At 34.1% G+C, this 21,584-nt stretch overlaps 1 protein-coding gene across 1 annotated transcript in view; it reads right to left on the bottom strand.

Moving 5' to 3' along the window:
• Positions 1-21,584, bottom strand: part of Zip99C (Zinc transporter Zip99C) — a 45,208-nt gene that overhangs the window by 8,071 nt on the left and 15,553 nt on the right. Inside the window, exons 2-3 of the mRNA XM_072531347.1 lie at positions 14,676-14,789; positions 5,803-5,981 (exon numbers count right to left, since the gene is read on the bottom strand). Of these exons, the coding sequence (XP_072387448.1) occupies positions 5,803-5,981; positions 14,676-14,789 (293 nt within the window). The remainder of the gene's footprint in view (positions 1-5,802; positions 5,982-14,675; positions 14,790-21,584) is intronic.

The following is a 21,584-nucleotide window of genomic DNA, read 5'->3' as shown; positions in this document are numbered from 1 at the left end:
TCTATTCTTCTTTTCAATATACGACCATAAACCTTCCCAGCGAGCTAGTTACGCTAATGCCTCTATAATTTCCGCATTCTTTTCTGTCTCCCTTTTTATAAATGGGGCTAATGTGGGCCAAATTCCAATTGTCTGGAATCGTTTGGCCTTCAATTAAGCATTTATTAAAAATATTCACAATGCTTTCCAAAAGAGCATCCGGTCCATGTTTCACCAACTCGATGGGAATGTCTCCAGGCCCGGGTGCTTTTTCATTTTTCATTTGTTTCAATTCTTTTTTCAGTTCTTCTTTGTTTATCTTATGCACCTCTGAGTTTTCTGTCATTGAGATATGGTCAGGTCTTTCCATAAATTCGTGCCTACTTTCTGTTAATAGCGTTTCGTAATATTTTTCCCACTTTTTATTTAATTCTTTGTAAGAAGGTATATTTACCTCAAAATACCAAACGTTTTCGGAATAATAATTCCATTATCAGGTTAAAAGCAGGTTAACATGCCTGAGCCACCACAATATTAGGGTAAAACCCTTTACAGAAGTTAAAATTGCCAAAAAATGTACATATTGTTGTTAAAAATGAATGATGTTTGATATTTTATTAGATTTAACTTCAGGCAACATATAACCATGCCTCACGTGAGTACCAGCGTCCGGAGGGTAGACCTCTTCAAACTGACTTCATTCAGCTGGTAACTGAATAATAACACTGTAAAGTTAGATTTATAGGTTATGAGATAATTGCTCAAAAACATGAGTGTCTAAATCTGACATCAGTTTCCAAATTCAAAATAGTGGATTAAAATATGGCTGTGGAAATTTGGTTATGTACCGTTTCATTGGTGCCATTTTTTTACCAACTGAACTATTTTCGTTACTATTTGCATTTTCGGCTCCGTCTGTTTAGATCTTTGCAGTTTTCCCAATAGAACGGTTCTTGAACCTTTTGTAACGTCTTCGTAATGCCGAGGCACCATCATGTAAGTAATAAGTAATCTTTCAGTAGACGCAGCTTGTCTAGGAGATCGGTAGGGGTCAATGACGGTCAATTCTAAAGCCAATCGGAATCTTTCGAGTTTCTCTGGCTCTGTACCTTCTTTTGATAGTGAACTGAGTTTATTAGTCTAATTTATTAACTTTATTTATTATAAAAATGTTCTAACACTTAGTTTATTTAAAGTCTTGATTTGTACAATATAACACTAATATATTTCACACTATAATTATATAATTTATTTACAACATTTATTACAATTTATACTCCTCACAATACGCGCGTTACATTTCAAAACTAATGAAAATTTCGTTATTTATATCAAACAGCCGTTAGTTCTGGAATCCCTTCGAAGCGGACGGATGTTGACCTGTGCTGACCCCTAAACTCTCTCGAACGGCAAAGAAGACCGGTTTTATCGTAGGGGAAACTACTAGAAAATTGGTATTACAATAATAAAATGTTTACAGGTTAAATATGACTCATATTTATCGTAACAATAGGTACATTTATCGACTGTGTATCATTGCAGTGTTGATGCTCGAACTGTAAGTTTGGAAAAGTATTAAGTGCTTATCTAAATAATTTATTGATTATTTTTGATATTTTTAACATATGACATCATTTAGTTATTTATCTTAATTACTTATTTCATTGTTTATCTTCTATAAATGTCCCACGTTGAAATTGGCTATTATTCATATTTTTTTGTCAAACCCACTTACGATTACATTACCACACGTCTGTGGGAAAATGATTTATTTTACCTCAAAACTCTAAGAGTTACGGCTTTTAAAAGATTAACTTCTTGAGAGTGATCAAATTTATTACCTACATCTTTCAAAAAAGGTGCGAACACGATTTTGTGAATTTTACACGGTCGGTCAATTTAAGTCGAATCCCACTCCTCAGCGGAATAAGAACTAAGCAAGACTTTGTGGCGAGCGCACCTCAAAATATAATTACCGCCCGCGTCATCACAGACCTTATTTCTTCACTTCCATGAAGATGATACAACAAGCAAAAGAGGCAAGCGTGGTTCTTTTGTGCTGATAATAATTTATGAGTTATGTCAATTGAATTTTTTTCTTATTTATAATAATATAATATTTCATTTTATTTGACCGTTTGTGACAAATTGTTTTTATAATTTTGAAAAGAGGCTACAATTCGTGCCGCATGATCTTATTGAAAGGGCATCGGCCTTTGAATGAATTTTTCCTATCCTGTGCTCGATTCATAACCATATTTTTGTAATCGCCTTATCCATCTTGCCATTTGACCTTCTGGCTTACGAAATTCGAAGTAGAAGTTCGAAGAAAAATCTACTACTTGAGTAGTATCTTTCAAGTGCATCTTGAACCTAACAAAGAACTGCTCTTATGACAGTATCTTCTTGCCTCGGGCAGCTTACTAAGAGCTATTTGCAGCACTTCGAAAGTTTTTTGACGTTCATCATTCCATGTAAAGGGTCTTCCAATAGCGATTTCCAAACTTTGACAGTTGATAGCTGCCATATTTCTGAAACTATATCTGTCAAATTGGTTGTCATTTATTCTGTCTCTTTTGCCAAATCACCATGAATGGATAAAGCGTACAACAAATGACAAAATTGTGTTATTTAAATGGGTGTTAGAATAAGAGTACTTAGCCTAATGAGCCACTTACTTAAAACGTTTTTAAAAGTGATACATAACAGAATATATAAAAAAGGTGAAGAAAAAGTGTCAACAACACAATTTGGATTTCGCGATACCTTAGGCACCCGAGAAGCTCTCTTCGCTATACAAGTGCTTATCCAGAGGTGCAGATATGTCAACTGTGATCTCTATATTTGTTTTATCGACTACAAAAAGGCATTTGATAGAGTAAAACATGACAGGCTCATGTCCATCTTGAAAGAAGCGGGCTTGGATGATAGAGACTTAATTTATATTACAACCAAACTGCCAACATTAAAGTGGATGACCAGTTGACAGAGACAATCTCCATAGATAGAGGAGTGATACAAGGATGCATTCTGTCTCCAGTGCTATTTAACATGTACTCGGAGCGTATCTTCGAGCAAGCACCAGGACAACTAGAGGGAGGCCCCTTAGTTAACGGAGTACGTCTAAACAACATAAGGTATGCTGACGACGCAGTAGTTTTTGCAGATAGCCTAGATGGATTACCAACAATAATGTCGCGCATATCAGATATAAGTCGAGAATAGGGACTGGATGTTTATACGACAACAAAGTACATGATAGTAAGCACCAAATATTAAATACACATCTTTTAGTAAACCAACAGCCAATTCACAGGGTAAACAGCTACACATATCTTGATACTAACATAAACAGTCAATGGGACCACTCTACTGAAATAAAACAACGCATAGGGAAAGCAAGATCAGCGTTGGTAAAGATGAAGTCTCTTTTCAGAAGTCACGATTCAAAACTTAGTACCAAAATCTCTATCATCAGATGCTATGTATTTTCTGTTATTTCATGTTATGAGAAATGAACACAGATATGGCTTATTGCAACTCATTCTTCAGGGCAAGGTATTTGGAAAGAGAGGACCAGGTAGGAGAAGAATATCTAGGCTTTAAAACCTAAGGAAGTGGTTCAATACGTCTACAATACAGCTATTCCGAATAGCTGCAAGTAAAGTTAGGATAGCTAAACAATCAAATCAACAGCTGTACGTCAAGTAAATGTAAGATCTACCGAAATCATCGCCGCTGCCTGTGTGCAGGAAAATCTGAGGTATTCGATTTTACGTCGCTCACGAGAACAATGACCACAACTTGGCAAATTTTATATCGAACTTGGGCCTATACGCGTAGAAAATTCAACTACAGTTCATCCCAAACCCTTCTTTCAGTGCGTCATAGTTGATCGAATTCTCTCTAACGCATTAAGCTAGAAGTGACAGAAAAAAACGTAAGTCTGTGATTATTATACATAGAACTTAGAAAATTATGAATCGTTCACGGGTATTTGCATATTAAAGCGAATTCTACTTACGCATTTCAACTGCATACCGAAACTGGTAGATTAACTCAAAAATAAACTGCTTTACTATTTAAACTGTCCATTGTTTTTTTACCTAAACTTCATAACACTCTTTCATTTGCACACCCAATCTAGTAGAATAACTCACTGTTTAAACTATTTTCACGATTTTATGATAAATCTTCACAAAATTAAACTAATGGCTGCCACAGAAACTTTCCGAAAATTACTTATCCGAATATGACTGATTTCAATCGATATTATTTATCACAGGAATGTTTGCTTTGATGCCTTGCAATTGCCAGTAAATCTTTTTATCTCGCAACTCGCAGTCAACTTTTAAAAGATTCTATAGGAGGAAGCGTTATTTTAAATAAACAAACATTCCAATTCCATAGTGTTTATAATAAATAATAATAAATCCATAAATAAATCTTAGCTAATTAAGCACTTTCTTTGGAATGTATAGAATAGCAATTATGACAAAATGCCGTTCCAATATAAGGCGCAATAAAAATTTTTATACAGGACGGGACCTCTAATATGTAAAGTAAAAAAAAATTTGAATTCTTAAAGTTTATACTTCACATTTTAAAAAAATAATCTTTTCACATTTAGCCGATTACAATCCTGCAACTGTCAGATTTAACTAAAATGTCATGCAATAATTCTCGACATTCTTAAAATCCTATATGACGTCAAAATTAGTGACGCACTGAAAGAAGGGTTTGGGACAGACTGTAAGCCAGGAGCTGAACAATGTATGTTCGTCGAATAGACTCTAGAGACCATTCTACGAATTTCTTCTCAACTAAACTTGCGACTAATGAATTGCTTCTCAACTAAAACGCTTATCTTACTAAAACGACATCCGGTCGGTAGTAAAAAAGATGGGATCAAACCGGGACATTACCGGGACTATAATACTAATGTACCTAAACCAGAAATTATCACACTCTAGATTAGTATCAAAGATATTGATGCAGTGGCTATAGCGTATGATGTATGATGATCTATGGATTGATGAATATTCCGCTAATACCGAATTCGTAATTTATAATTCAAATAACCTCGTTGATTCATTTACCTAACAATTGCAACAAAGAACTCTAAATTCACACATTTATAGAGGCCAGCCAGAAGCAGCTATTAAGTTAATTTGAGTAACAATTCCTGAAAAAGCCAAGACATTGTATGTTTCGCAAAAGAAGGAAAATAAAAATTGACTATCAGTACGTTAAAAATAAACTATGCTATTATTTAAAATATTATGGCAATGAACTAGTCATTTTTCATTGTATACTTAATTGAGAACAATAGTTATGATTAATTTAAATAAATCATTGACATTTTCATTAGTTATTCCACTCACGCGAATGACGTACGAATAAAGACGACCTGGAAATTTCATTTGGTTTGTTTATATTAATATGTATTTATTATTTGCGACAAAGTTAATAGTTTTTATTAAGACGCTCGATTGTTATGTGAAGATAATTAATTACGGATAAGGTATGTCGTATACGAGGAATGATCATTAATTTTCAGGAAATTTTGGATTGCCATCGAGCGTTGTCCGACGTGGATAGTATGACTAAATCCATTCATTTCTTCCATCGATTTTGACCTTTTCCCCTTACTTTCACTTCTTGGGATATTTGTGCATAAGGTTTTCCGTCTGCAATTTATTTGCAGAGTTTGTTGTAAAAATATTGTGGGGAAAAACAGTTAATTAGATAAGACATTTTTTACTGCGCATTCTTAAATCTTATGAGACTATTATAATTACTTATCGACATTTCTGTACTTACCGACTTTCTTTGTTCGACTGGCTGACTCAGTCCTTTGGTATTGTTGTTCTCAACACTTTGAGATGTACTTTTCTCATTGTCTTCTATTTGTTCTATCACAGAGAATACCTTTTCGGCAGCCACAAAAACAATCAGCCCCGTTAATATCAATAGTCCGCTGTTTGAGATGTGTCCACTTCCTAGATAATAAAAACAGTAAATTACAAGCAGAAAAAACTAATTATTTAAATTGGATTATTGTAACCTAACAGTAAACCACTAAGAAGTAGGCTCAGCACACTGATACCCTTTGTGTTTCCGAAGACACCGTTGCTCAGTCGTTGTAAATGATCGACGGAGTCGTTTAGGGAAGTAGGAAACACGCAAATGATGACAAGACAATAAGAGAGAAACAGAACAATTGTTCACGAAATTTGTGAACATTTAAACAAAAAAATAGAAATGGAACAGAAAAGAACGAGTAAATGGAATTACTGATATAAACAGGTGTAAAAAGAGCACAAATAATAATAAAATAAAAAATTACATAATTCACTATATAAACAAAGTATATTTAATATAGTTAAATACCCTATACAAATTCATATGTACTAGAATAAAGACAATTTTATTTTCAATTCACCTTTAATCATGATTAAAATTTAGAGACTACAAATAAAATATCAATAATATTAAATAACGTATGTACTGCCTAAATGAAATGTGGCGTGAATCTATATGTAAGTAATGGTGTCGAGTTTTGTAGCCGGCAATAAAATCTCTTTGATCTCAAAGAAGGTGGAAAATTCCTGTTTACTGCTTAAATATTATTCAGCCTCAAATCCAAAGAAAATGCACAAATGGCTATCTCGGTTCTCGGTAATCGGATTAGCTTGAAGTGAGATCTAATGAGAAGAGTTTAGAATTTATTTATTTACCTACATAACAAATACAAATAGTGTTTGTAGTAAGTCAAAAAAAGTACATAGTATATCAAAAAGGAATATAAAACGTAACTTAAATATATTACTAACAAGAACACATATTAAACATAAAAAGATTTATGACAAAGTTACGGTAAGCAGTTCAGTGGATGTTCTGCAAGATATATTCTTCTGAGCAGTAAAAACAACGTTTCAGAAGATATTTTTTATAACTTTTTCGAAAACATTACAGTTTAGCTGTTTAATACTTTTTGGTAAAATATTGTAAGGTAAGATGGGGCAAGTGTATTATAGGGGCAAGTGCAGAACATTATCATAAAAACCTATCACTTTTGAAATATGGGCTGCCATCTATTATTTGGTATCTTTAATACCCGTGACAATAGTCTTTAACAACAGCGAGCTGCTTTATTACGTTTCACTGATGTTATAGGTACGGTAGTGTCACTTGTGTTTTGCAACTTCTCGAGCAATGTCACTGATAAAAATTAATCCATTTATATCTACCGAATCTGTGAACATCTTTATATTATTTTTGGTAGGTAAGTATCTTAGGCACAATAGTTTATGATAAACATAATATATTTTTTAAATATTTACTTTTTGACAGTTTTTATTGTTGTACCGCTCTTGCCCCACGTATTTTTAAAGTCGGGGCTAGTCCGGATAAAATTGTGGGGTAAGAGCGGCACATATTACGCACTTGCCCCAAATCTCACACAGTTTTTCTTTATGCTTTTAGTTCCACCATGGTGATAAATTACATTCGCAGAAGTAGCTGGGGCAAAGGATATACGAAAGAGAGTTTAAAAATTGCACTGTCGGCAATTAAATCTGGGCAAATGACTTTATACCGAGCTACTAAAGTGTACACAATTCCAAGAAGTACTCTCCATGATCACCTTAAAGGTAGGAGAGGACAAAAAAGTTCCAGCTATGGAAGAACTCAGGACATTCCTCAACAGGAAGAAGAAAAACTAGCAAATGGCCTTCGTACTATGGAAAAATGGGGTTTTGGCCTTTCTAGAAGAGAAGTGTTGCAGGTTGTAGCTGACTTCGTCAAAGAGAATAACATTAAGACACAGTTTAAAGATGGTAAACCAGGAGAAGATTGGTTTCTTAATTTCAAGCGTAGACATAACCTCTCTATTAAAAAACCCCAGAGTGTTGAATTTGCTAGAAAAAAAAACCTTGACCCATTCCTGATCTACAACTATTTTGATTTTCTTGAAAACGTTATAGAGGAACTTGGTTTACAAGAACGCCCGTCGCAAATTTGGAAAAATACACCAAAAAAATATAAACCAGAAAAAAAAATTAAAAAGATTTACAAAAAAAAATTGCTGAAAGCAGTTCCGAAAATGATAATAGTTCTTGGTACAGTGATTCAAGCGAAAACAGAATTGTTGACTTTGACGAGCTAAGCAAAAGTGATTTGGAAGAGTTTGATGAAAAAAACCCTACTGACAAACTTACATTTACCAAAATACAAATTGGGGATTTTGTATTAGTAAATTTTCCTGGAAAAAAGAAAAAGCCGAAGTAACAGGCTTGAAAAGGCTCACAAATAAGTGCCATTTTATTTTAAAACCCAACGATGTCTGCACTATTCTACTGTCGGACATAGAAACAAAACTACCTGTTCCAAAAATATCAATAACTGCTGATTACGAAAAGTATATTTTTGAGACTGCACCTGAAGTGTTTGAAGCATAGCATAAGTATTTTTTCCAATTATTATTATTTTTTGTTACTGTTAACAGGATTTATTCATTCTGGTACGTTCAGTTTATGTTTTTATTTTAAATAAATATTTTTCAGTCAAAATATCTGAAATTGTTTTGACTCTCTCCTAAAAAATATTTCGTAGCATTTTTTCTTAATATTTTATTAAAGTTAAGCATAAAGAATAAAAATTACATATATGTAGGATTTCTGCACTAGCCCCGTATGGAACACTTATTATTATTAGCAAAAATAATGGCACATTCTGCTCTTACCCCGGATCAGTGGGGCAAGTGCGTAACATGTACTTGCGAAAAAAAATGTATAGGCAAATTTGGTAGGTACTGTATTTTTGTTATCTAAATAGTTTTAATTGGTCGGTTAATAATCACAATTATACGACAGAAGTTTAAAAAAATGTTAATTTGAAAGAGGCAATTTTTGTAGTTAAATGAATATTAACTATGAATTTTTTCGTTCGCACTTGCCCCATGTTACCTTAATAGTTATAATTAAGGCAATTTTTATCCGAAATACGTAATCTACAGCGATTTGTTAGTAGGTAGTGACAGTTTCCCATATTGTGAACGTGGACATCAGACTGCTTTATTAAATGGGCACGTTTTCTGAGAATTTCAGTTAAAACTTGAAATATCAACAGAGTAGGTAGCGGCATAATTTTCAATTTGATAAAGAAAGATTGGCAGTATTGTAGATAACTAACCCTTGCTAAAATTTTGACAACTTTCTTTTGCATTCTAAAAATTTGAAGTGCATTTGTTAAATTGTCCCATATGATTACACCATAGTTTAGGTAAGAGTGGAATAAAGAAAAATATGTCATTTTTAATGTTTCAAAGTTGACAATCCTTGTTAGGTGGCGAATAACAAATAATGAACTTGATAGCTTTTTCTTTGTTGTGAGATATGAGCCGACCATTTCAGTCGATTATCTTTGGTTATTCCCAATAGTTTAACAGTCTCTTTGTTATCTGGATCATTGTGTAAATTACTTGCAGATATAACTAAATTTTGCGTTTTATCAGAGTTAAGTTTTGGTTTGTTTGCAGCAAACCATGTGCTAGATTTAGTAGAAACTTTCTCAAGAGACATTCTTAAATCATTATTTTTTCCTGATATAAAGTATGTAGTTTCATTTTCGAATTGAATGGATTTGTACGGAGATATGAATTTAGGCAAATCGTTGACATAAATAATAAACAAAACAGATCCTAAGATCGAACCTTGTGGAACTCAATGTTTTACGGATAGAAAATCGGAGAGATGACCTTTAGACACTATCGCCTGGTGTCTGCCACATAGATAAGAAGTTATAAGCTAAAGAGGGATACTTTTGATTCCATAGTCATTTAATTTGGGGAGCAAAATGTCGTATGAATATGAAACGCAGTCAAAATTGCTATGCGATTGCCGCGTTCAAGTCCCTCAATCACCTCGCTCACAACATTAAATACCGCGTTCATAGTAGAACGAGCACTTCTGAATCCATACTGTGAGTTGCTAAAGTAATTATATGACTCAAAATAGGAATAAAATTGTTGATTGATAACCTTTTCAATCACTTTCCTAAAAGTAGAAAAAATGCTTATGGGTCTGTAATTGTCAGTTTTTGAGGAATCACCTTTTTTGTAGATAGGTAGTACTTTTGAGTATTTTAGTATTTCTGGAAATACTCCAGTTGATAGAATTAAATTAAAACTATTTGGTAAGTTTCTTTTAAAATTTTGCTATTAACTTCGTGAACGTCTGTACAATTAGAATTACTAAGAGACTTTATTATTTGAGAGACCTCTTCTTTCACAACAGGACAAAAAAAAAAGACTTGCTCGGAGAAGGATAATATCTATAATCGAAGAGGACATCGACATTAATGGTGGGAAGAGATGTAATTATATTCTCTGCAATAGTAGTAAAAAACTGATTTATTTCATCTGGAAGTAGATCAGGTTGTACCGAACTGGAGTGTAAAGCCAGTAGAAATTGGCTTATAAATATTTTGAGTGATCTTAAATTTGATGATGCAGCAGACGGACTAAGAAAACGATCAGTGGATAAACCTGAACTGATCCGTGAATGCTTTGAACTGTGTAACAGTTATCTAAGGATGTATATGTACCCAACTGGTGTATGACTATGAAAGTCATGGCTTAAAAACCTGAGAGAATTTTTTAACAGATCCTCTGCATCCTTTTTCCGAGCTGCCGTCAATAAAATTATTATAGTCAATTTGATAGCCAACGCACGATACTCGAGCAGGACACAAGAAGAAAAAAATAGAGAGAAAAAAAAAAAAAAAAAAGAAACGTGTCTGGGACGAGAGGTTATTTTCGCATTTTCATCGTTAATATCCGTCTGCAAATCCGAAACGAAGCGGCAGCAAACTTTTATTTAGTTAGAAAAACAAAAATACGAAAATAAAATAGATGCGTTGAATTATACTGTCACCGTCGGGTCACCACGATTCAACAAAAGCATTGAACTCTTTAGACTAGTTGACAATAGCTTACTCGCAATTTGACCACTTATTTCCTGTCGTAGATCGCTGCAAAATGGTTGTTAACAATGCTTTTCAACTATAATTAAAGAAACGACCGGTTGCGAAAAGAACTGCAAAATTGTTTTGTAAGGATTTATAGATGGCGAGAAAGTTAAGATAAAAAAGAATATTGCAATATTACTTAATCTGAAATATACAGTGAGTAAAATCTATATTAACATGCATCTGTTTTTCCTTTTATTAGTAAGCTCCTAAATTTCGGCATTCATTTTTTGCATTTGCTCCATTTCTTCAAGGAGGGTCATACAACTTTTTTCTGCCTTTTCGTTTATACTTTACTATTTGATTATTTAGTCAATTTTTATCCATTGATAAGAAGACTAAAAGAGACGTGAATAAAAAAAAAGCTTGTGATAAAATATGGATTTTTCAATATGACCCTGAAACCAAGCGGCAATCCATGCAGTGGAACACTCTCCAAGAGTCCAATGGAGGATAAGCAAGTCCAAATCAAAGCCAATGTTGTACCATAAGGTCAGAAAGTTAATTAATATTATAAAGAGCTTTTACGAAGACAGAAAATAATCGAAAAAAGAGACCCGAAATATGGAAAGGGAACTCTTGGATTCTCCAACATGACAACGCGCCCTCTACTAAAGCCTATTTTCCAAAAATCAGGCCACAATCATGGAATATCCTCCTTATTCGCCAGATTTAGCACCCTGCTTTTTTCTTTCTACACCTCTACCTGTTTCAAAAAATCTAATCCTCCTTTATAGGAACCAACCACGATTCATTAGATGATTAAAAAAAATCGGCGCAGCTATGCACCAGGCTTCGGAAAAAGACCTACAGTGTAGGAATGCTGAAGAAGAGTATATTGAAGGGAAAAAAATAAAAAATATGAAAAAAAAGCTGCTAAATAAAGATGATCTATTATCTGGAGAAATTGATTTTGAGAGCAGTTTCAGAGAGCTAGAGACTTATAAAAAATCGTTTTGATAGAAATACTTTTACTACCGTATTTATTATTCAATTCAATTAATTGGAACAATACGTAATTGTATTTATTAATGGCTTATAAGTGCCACGTTCGTTTGATTTAGTAATATCGGCACATATAAAAATTGATATGGCATTTCGCAATTGATCATTGATTATTTGACAGATTGTTATCAGTGTACGATTCCTTTGATTATCTAGACTATCAGGTTGTTCTACACTCAATTTGTTTAGATATCTTGAAAAAATTATACTGAAGGTCGGAATATTTTCCTAGTATATATATATATATATATATATATATATATATATATATATATATATATATATATATATATATATATATACATGTATTTACGGTCTTCCAATGAAAATTTGTACTCTACTAAAACTCGATAAAATACGGTTTTGACAAAATTTTTTAGATGAGACGAGGAGTCAAGTGACTCATAATTTGGGAGGAATATTTATTAGTTATTCAACCGTTTTTAATTTTTTTTTTAATCGATCTAGTTGCCGATAAAACTTTTAAAGTACTTTCAAAGATTAAAATGAATAAAAGAACAAAAAAATTTAACCTAACAAATGGAAATTGAGGTATGGTTGGAAATTACTTCCACTGGCATACAGTAATACAGTTTTGATGCAAACCCAAATCCGGCTATTCCACTGCACCCCTCGAAAAATTTCGAACTGAAGAGCATAATACAGGTACCCTAGATGGCGCAAAACAAGAAAGTTAGAATATCTCGGACATATTACACGTGGAGAGAAATACACCTTGCTCCAACTAATTATGCAGGGAAAGATCCAAGGAAAGAGAAGCATAGGGAGGCGTAGAATGTCATGGCTGCGCAACCTGAGAGAGTGGTACGGATGTACATCAAATGAACTTTTCAGAGCAGCCGTCTCAAAAGTCCGAATAGCTGTGATGATTGCCGACCTCCGCCGCGGAGATGGCACTTGAAGAAGAAGAAGATGGCGCAACTGCGATTCCTGAGTATTGAAGTCGTACACCGTTGGGAACGGGCTTGGTGGCCAGACCCTCCGGAGTCGGCTGACGAGATAAGCAAAAATATTGTTTGAGAAAACATTGTCCGGCACACACAAAGCCCCTGTGCGGAGAGACAGTGACCAAATCCAAAAATCAAGGTCACTGGCTCGCTGGAAGAGTAAACATTTGGAGAACACGCATTTCTAGAGATTTCACAAAAAGAAGGGTAAAACAGGAAGAAAGCCGCATAATGCCACCCCTATAAAAGCGTCATCACAAAGCGCCTCTCGGATACCCCATTTCTCAGAGCAACAAAAATCAAAAAACAAGTAAAGTCTGCGACCAAATCTGCTAACGTAATGTCTGCGATTTGGGAGAAGTGGTGGTAGCTTCCCATCAACCTTCCAAGCAACCACCGTCAGAAGAAAGATAAAAGAAGCCAAAGAGAAAAAAACAGAACAATGTCCATCGAAAGGTGAAGGAAATAGCTGGAAAGTTCCGAAAACGCAACAGCGGAAAAATAACAGATGATGAAGGCAATCTTGCTATAACCAACGAAGATAAAAATAAAGTATGGGAAGAATACTTTGAGAAACTTTTCCACGACCCTAGAACAATACAAGAACCCACCACTGAAGAAAATTCAGATCCCGGAATTCTACCAGGAGAAATCACGGCAGCCGTGAGGCAAATGAAGGATGGAAAGGCACCGGGACTTGACGAAATTCCTGCAGAACTGCTGAAGCTATTAGATGCAGAACAAATAAAAATAATAACTGAAATATTTAATGAAATATACAAGGCTGGAAAAGTACAGGTTTTTAGTGAATCTCTGTCGTTTATTTCTAGGTTTATACCTTAATATCTTACACACATATTCAGTTTTACCAATACTTTACCATTACCTGTTATAACATCCTGTGCAACAATAACTTAATCGTCTTCTATAGGAATTCCCGTATCAAAAAATTTTCTTTCGTGGCGGGAACCCAAGTCGCTAAAAATTTCTATATTCGGTAGTCCGGAAGCGACTCAAGTCAAATCGATAGAGGACTTGTACAGGTACGAGGAACTACCGTAAATTCAGGTCAATTATCCAATTTCGAGTAAAATTTATTACAGCAAGTTGCGTCTTATTGGTAATAATTTTAGGGCCTTCTATTCTGTCGCGGTATCCCGTGTGGTGAAATCTAATTACATTTTTATGTTTATTTGAGTGTTGCTTTAGTTTATAAAGAAAATCGGTGCGTATATCGTTTATAATTTGGATAACTGGATTTCAAAATGACTTCCCACAAACGTTATTATACAGAACAAGAATTATACGAAATTTTAATGAATAGTAATAGTGAGGACGACCTTTTCGACTCTTCTGAAAGCGAGGATAACGACGTAATAATGTTTTCGACGATGAATAAGAAAATAGGAACGAAATATCGGATGATGAGAATGATCCGTTGGATGGTATTGCAAGTAAAAAACAGAAAACAGCCGACGACGATCCAAAATTTGAATGGAAAAAATCTGATATAGTCCCAACGTTGTAGGATTTTGAAATTGGTGACTCATGACTTCAAAATTGAAAATCACTGGAATAAAGAATTAAAAAAGAACTTTTTTAACATTCTTCGTCAAACCAAACAGGTAGATTTTTTCCTATCTTCTAAAATTGTTTAGACGAATATATATATATATATATATCAAGACTTACCCAATTTTGTGACGGTGTCATTGGCCCAAATTTCCGGCAAGGAATGCAAAAAAACATCCCCCAAAAGTCCTCCTACGGCGAAACTCAACAGCGTCTTAAGTTTATTGGCACCATCTAGAATTAAAGAAAAACGTAATTTTAATAAGATATATAGAGAACTGCGATAGAGAGTGAGTAATAAAGTGAATAGGAGTGTTCATAAGAATATTGTTCTTCTTTCAGTCCTGTATCCAGATTTAGTGGTAGCTTCCATAGAAGTTTGACGATATGTATTTCAATCTTATGCTGTATGTAATAATTCTTAGGCTATCTGCTTCTTCGTTTATCTGCTCTTATCATACTCCATTAACGAAGTTTCTAAGAGAATTTTTCCTACCAATTCCCCTGTTTCCTTATATTCTTTCGATGATGCAGTACGAAGTATGTGTTAAGTATTCAAGTTTGCTCTTTTTATCGTTTTTTTACAGCTTCTAAGGAAGTCTAGAATTATTAATATGTATTACAATTATTAATATTCATGCCCCAACAGAAGCCGCAGATGAACTAGTAACCGATCAATTCTATGACCAACTACAAGTAGAATGTGAAAATGCACAGAAGAGAGATGCAGTAATAGTCCTGGGTGATATGAACGCGAAGCTGGGAAAAGAACCAATATATGCAAAATCCTTTGGTAAGCATAGTTTACATGATATTACCAGCAACAACGGTATAAGAGTGGCACAGTTGGCAATGGCAAACAAACTAAGAGTTGTTAGTACGTGTTTTCCTCATAAAAATATTCATAAAGGAACCTGGATGCTACCTGGTAGGTACTAATAAATTTAATCAAATTGATCACATATTTAATATCTAGCGGTAGGCAACCTCCGTAACGGATGTTAGAACTTATAGAGGCGCAAATTGCGATTCGGACCATTTCTTGGTTATATCGAAGATAAAACAAAAAGAATATCAATGGCAAGAAAAGAGAAAGACGCCATACAAAGAAAATGGAACACATATGTTTAAAAATTCTAAAAAGAAGGAGTACCAGCAGAAAATAAAAGTAATATTAAATGAAAGAGGAAAACAAAACAACATTGAAGAAGAATGGCATGTCATCCAAACGACAATTACAAATATGGCAAAGGAAACATTAGGTGAAACCTCACGCAAAAGGAACGAGGAATGGTTTGACCAAGATTGCCAACAAGTAATAAATAGCAAAAATATAGCTAGACAGAAATGTCTACAAAGGGATTCCCGATTGAATAGAAGGGCATATGAAGAACTCAGAAAAGATGCAAAGGAAATATGTAGAAGAAAAAAGAGAGAAATGTTGAATAGAAAAATACAACAAATTACAGATTATAATAACAGAAGAGAGACTAGAAAATTTTACAAGGAAACCAAGCAATACACCCAAGGATACATGACAAGATCAACAGTCTGCAAGGACAAAAATGGGGAAATTATCAGCGAGAAAGGAAATAATGAAAAGGTGGAAGGAGCATTTTCAAGAGCTGTTAAACCTAGAAAAAGAACAAAACGAAGATGAAGAGACAATTCACCACACAGCAGAACAACTAGTTGAGCAACCAACATTGGAAGAAAGGATAAACATCATAAAACATCTAAAAAATAACAAAGCACCTGGCTCAGATGGAATAACTGCAGAACTGATAAAGAATGGTGGACATGCGCTATGGAGGCGTATCCATAAACTAATCGACCGCATATGGACACTAGAAGCCATCCCAGAAGATTGGAAAGTAGGAATCATACTTCATATGTAAAAAGGGGGATACAAGAGACTCTGCAAAAATTATAGGGGCATAACAGTTTTAAATGTCGTCTACAAGATATTATGAGGAATTATATACAGCCGTCTGGAATCGTTTTTGGAGGAAATGATTGGTGAATACCAATGTGGCTTCAGACCAAAGAGGTCAACTATAGACCAAATACATATGTTAAGAGGTATACATGAAAAATGTGTTGAATATAACATACCTATTTACAATTTGTATATCGATTTCAAACAGGCGTTTGATGGAGTAGATCGACAAAAGATGTTAAAGCAACTATCTATGTTAGGGATAGACAATAAGTTGGTTAAACTTATACGAATGACTCTGGAGGGTTCCAAAGCTATGGTGAGAATAGATGGAGATATGACGCAGGCCTTTGATATTGAAAATGGAGTTAGACAAGGTAATGCCTAATCAACAACACTTTTTAATCTAACTTTAGAAGCTGTTGTTAGAAAACTGGATATAAATGGCTGTATTAATACAAGATCAATGCAAATATGCGCATATGCGGATGATGTTGCCATATTAAGCAGCAAAAAAAAGGATATTAAGCTAAAAAGTTATAGAACTGAAACGAGAAGCTGCTACGTTTGGTCTATATATAAATGAAAGCAAAACAAAATATATGGAGTGCACAAAATCTAATCAACATGAGAATCTGAAGGTAGATAACCATACCTACAATTATTCCTCCACTTTTCCCTACCTAGGCTTAATAATAAATGACAACAATAACATCAGTCAAGAAATACAAGCACGGATTCTTAGAGGTAATAAGTGCTTTTATGCATACAAAGACGTAATGAAAAGTAAGTTACTGAATCGTGAGTCTAAGCTTGAAATCTACAAAACGGTAATTAGACCAGTGGTCACATATGGATGTGAAACGTGAACCCACCCAACCACTGATGAAAATCAACTAAGAATATTTGAGCGCAAAATACTAAGGAAGATATTTGGACCAACCCAATGCAGCGATGGTTCGTGGAGAATTAAAATAAACCACGAGCTGGATGAACTAATGCAGAGCGCAGATATTGTTAGATTTATAAAGTCACAAAGACTAAACTGGCTTGGTCACCTAGAAAGAATGCCAGATATTCGAGCTGTAAAAGTAGTCCAGAGATGGAAGCCCCAAGGAAACAGAACAAGAGGAAGGACCCGTAAAAGATGAATAGACGACGTAGAGAGGGATCTTAAAACTATGAACATCAGGCAGTGGCGAAGGAAAGTATCCGACAAGACACAATGGAAGAATATTGTTAAGCAGGCCAAGACCCACAAAGGGTTGTAGCGCCATTAGAAGAAGAAAAGGGAAGTGTAGAAACTGTAGCTCATTTCAAGAGTTAACGCTGTTGTGGATTTTCATGCTCTAACACGCCAAAAATATATAAAAAGCTTGGTTTCTACAGACCAGACGTTTTGTAAAACATGATGTTTACGCAGCAATATTATTTTTATGTCTGGAACAGAAGCGCACGCCACTGCAATCAAATAAATGTAGCGCGCAAATTATCAAGTGAAAGGTCATCATCGTCTACAGTCAAACAATTAAATCACAATTGATAATATCGCAAAATTTGATTAGACAATCCATTTGAGCTGCTAGTTGTGTTGAATATTCGATAAAATCGCATTTGAATGTTATTTTAGTATGCTGGAATGCTCTCATCTCTATAGAAAGCTGATATTATTACAAAACGTATTAAATAATTTTAAGATTCTTATATAACTACAATATTGTCTTTTTGATTTACGAGATCTTAATTTTAGACTTCCTCTTATGTTGGGCCTTAGGCTTGTTTTTCACGATTTTAATGTAGTAGTATTTGAGATGTTCTACATATTTCTGCCGTATCTGCTCTCGTTTTTAGGTTTCCGTGGCATATTTCTACTTCCAGATACTCGAATATCTTGACACCACTAAACATTTTGTCTTCTTCTTCTTTTAGTGCCTATCCGTTTCGGATGTTAGTGACCATCATGGCAATCTGTATTTTGCAAACTGCGGCTCTGAAAAGATTTGTGGTTGTTGTGTTAAACCACGTACGTAGATTTTTCAGCCAGGAAATCCTTCCCCTTCCTGGTCCTCGTTTTCCGTCTACTTTCCATTGAAAAATTAATTGCAGCAACCCATATCTTTCGCTGTTCCTCACGGTGTGACCCTGTGGCGCACCCAGTGGGGTTTGGGGGTTAAACCGCCCCCCCCCCCAAGGGCATATAAAGTAAAAAATATATAAAGAATAGTAGGAAATGTAACCTGTCTTTCACACAATACAAAAAATGGTTTGTTACTAATACACTGCTATTCCTGTATATCAAAATATGCTCTAAAATCCCCAAATATTGCAAGGTATATGTATTTATGAAAAACATGAGAACTATGCAGTTTATATCATTCCAGTCTCTAATTAACATACCCAAAATGTTTAATAATACAAAAATGACAAGTAGTCAGTGCTTGTTTTATATTCACATACTTTTTCTGGTACATGACAATCAACTGTGCAATTTATGTTATTTTTTTGTCCTCAATTACATTATCTCAATTTGATTTGCCTGTGCATTGAAGCAAATCGATCGTTAGTTGGTATTCTTAATAATTCTAGCAATTCATCTATTACATAAACCATTTCAAAATTGTTGCTGTGCATTAAGATTAGGTAAATAAAAAAACTGTTAAGAAATGATTTGCAAATGTTAACAATGATTAAATACAAAATTTAAGGATAAGAAAGACAGAAAATTAAAGCAATGTATGTCGTTAGAAACAGAGCAAATCGTAGATGAATATAGCAAAAAAAATAGAGAAGAATTTAAGAAATTAGGGGAGGTGTATTTCCAATATTGGATGAATATAATTGACATAGATAGACGCAAATCTATCGGAACCAACACAACGTGGAATAGTTTTTCTTCTCAATATTTGTGGTTTACGATACCTGTGATAGGGCAAAACTGTCTATTTATGGCCGGTGCGTGCTATCCCGTTGTTTGTCGGTAAATCGACCCGGTTCAAAAGAAAATCGGAAGCTGATGCACGGCATGTCCAACCCTACGGACACGGCTAGGAAGGTAAGGTCAGCGTAGTGGTAATTTTACCACGGAGTTGTCTAACGAAGTTTTGTTGGAATTTAAAAATTTTTACCGCCAACAGACTTAACCTTCGATACTCACCATCAAAATGGTACGACTACATTTTGAGGTATGTCGAGTACATTTATCAAAAAGCAAATATTTACTAATTTCACAGTAACGTGGGGTGCCAACCGTTTTCTCTTCTCTGATCATTAGTATAGATTTTCTGTTTCTCTTTGCCGACGTAAACCAATGAAGAGCACCATTCCATGAGGTGTTTGAAGCCGCCTCTAGACCAATAAAGAAAAAAACAGCTAAAAAAAATCTTAAATACGTTTGTGAATGTTTTAAAAGGTAAATAAGGGATCCAAATCCTTGAAGACCTACAGCTGATTTTTCTTTTTTTTTAACAATATTTTTCGTAGCACTAATACTTTTTAAATTATTTTGAAAAAAAAAAACTGAAAGCGCATTTTTTTTTTAATTTCAAAAATTTTCTTGCAGTTAAAACCAATTTGTTTCAAAAACAAGCACTTTGAACCGGTTAAACTTACAGATCATATAAACAATATACAAATAAAGCAAATTGTGCAGCGGTAACGATCAATTTTATTTGGGGTGCTAATTATAGGAAATTAGCAATAGCAAAATTAATAAGCAATTATGGGAAAAACTATTAGAAAACAAGAAAAGCATTAATCATTGGAAAGAAGCAAATCGTTGCTCTACTAAAAAACGAAAACACCAGAATTACAGTCAGAAATAAAATAATAGAACTTGTAACTAAATTCTACAGCGAACTACAAAGCCCCTGAAACATTTAAAAAAGCAATTAGTAACCAAGAAGATATACCAGAAGTCCTTCCGGAAGCAGTAGAATCGACAATTATAAAAATGAAAAGGAACATAATAATGGAACTGCTTAAATACGCAGGCAAAAAGCCTGGAAAATCTTAGCAAGATCAAGCTAAGATTGTAACCTCGGAAACCTTTTTTGGATGGTGCTAGAAAGGTCACCAATGGAGACACTGCGGACGGCAGCCAGATGGTTGGTGGAGAGCGAGTCGTGGGTTCGAAACTAGCTTTTGGAACCAGGAATGGGTCCAACGGACGAAATAAGTAAAGATACGATAGGAGATATTAGAAAAAGATACAGAAATAAACAAAAAGATAGATGGGTAAAATTACCAAAGATAAGATAAGATAAGGAACAGGGCGCCACTTAATTTTTTGGGGTTTAAGGAGAAAATTAAGAAACCTTAGAAAAGAAAAGAGATAAGGAAAGATATTTAGGTTCACAGATCAAACCCAAGAAAAGATATCAACTGTTAGTTATTAAATAAATTTGGGTAACACTCTACATAACAAAAAATAAATATATAAGGTATTACACTTACTTACCTACGAAACCTAATCAGCCTGATTTTTCTACTGGTCAAAGGTATAGTTATATTTAAAGGTAAAAAGCCAATATTCAGAGTAATGGTTATATCAGGGAACGTTGTTAGGAGTCGACAAATAAAATACATACATAAAACAATAACAATATATTAAACAAGAACAAAATTACGACGCTGCTGAATGCAACACAAGTAATAAAAATACACCAACAACTATAAAATGGTGGTATACATATAAAAAAATAGCAGAAATATAATTAGAAAATACCTTTACAAAGATATAAGTATAACACAAGCATGCACAAATAAAGTTTTGGCGTATCTCGAGATATTACAGCAAAAAAAAAATGAATAAAAAATTATAACAAACACCAAAGATAACAAAAATTAATAAAATCTAAATTTACAAAAATACAAAAAAGTTACTGAAGTGAAAACATAAAAATTTAACCAAACCGCACTTGGTTAAGTCGATTATTTGGTTCGTAACAAAAAAAATATAGAATGTTCTTTAATTGACTGCAAAATTCAGTAGCTACTCTCAACTACATTTGAAGGCATGTATGATCGTTAGATATGTCCAGATAATGGAAGATGATATGATGCCATATCATATTACTTGCCCAGATAGGTGG

This window comes from Diabrotica undecimpunctata, chromosome 5 (assembly GCF_040954645.1).
Source record: "Diabrotica undecimpunctata isolate CICGRU chromosome 5, icDiaUnde3, whole genome shotgun sequence".
Lineage (NCBI taxonomy): Eukaryota > Metazoa > Arthropoda > Insecta > Coleoptera > Chrysomelidae > Diabrotica > Diabrotica undecimpunctata.
Note: the sequence above shows the minus strand (reverse complement) of the source record. Positions and strands in the feature narration are given on the sequence as shown.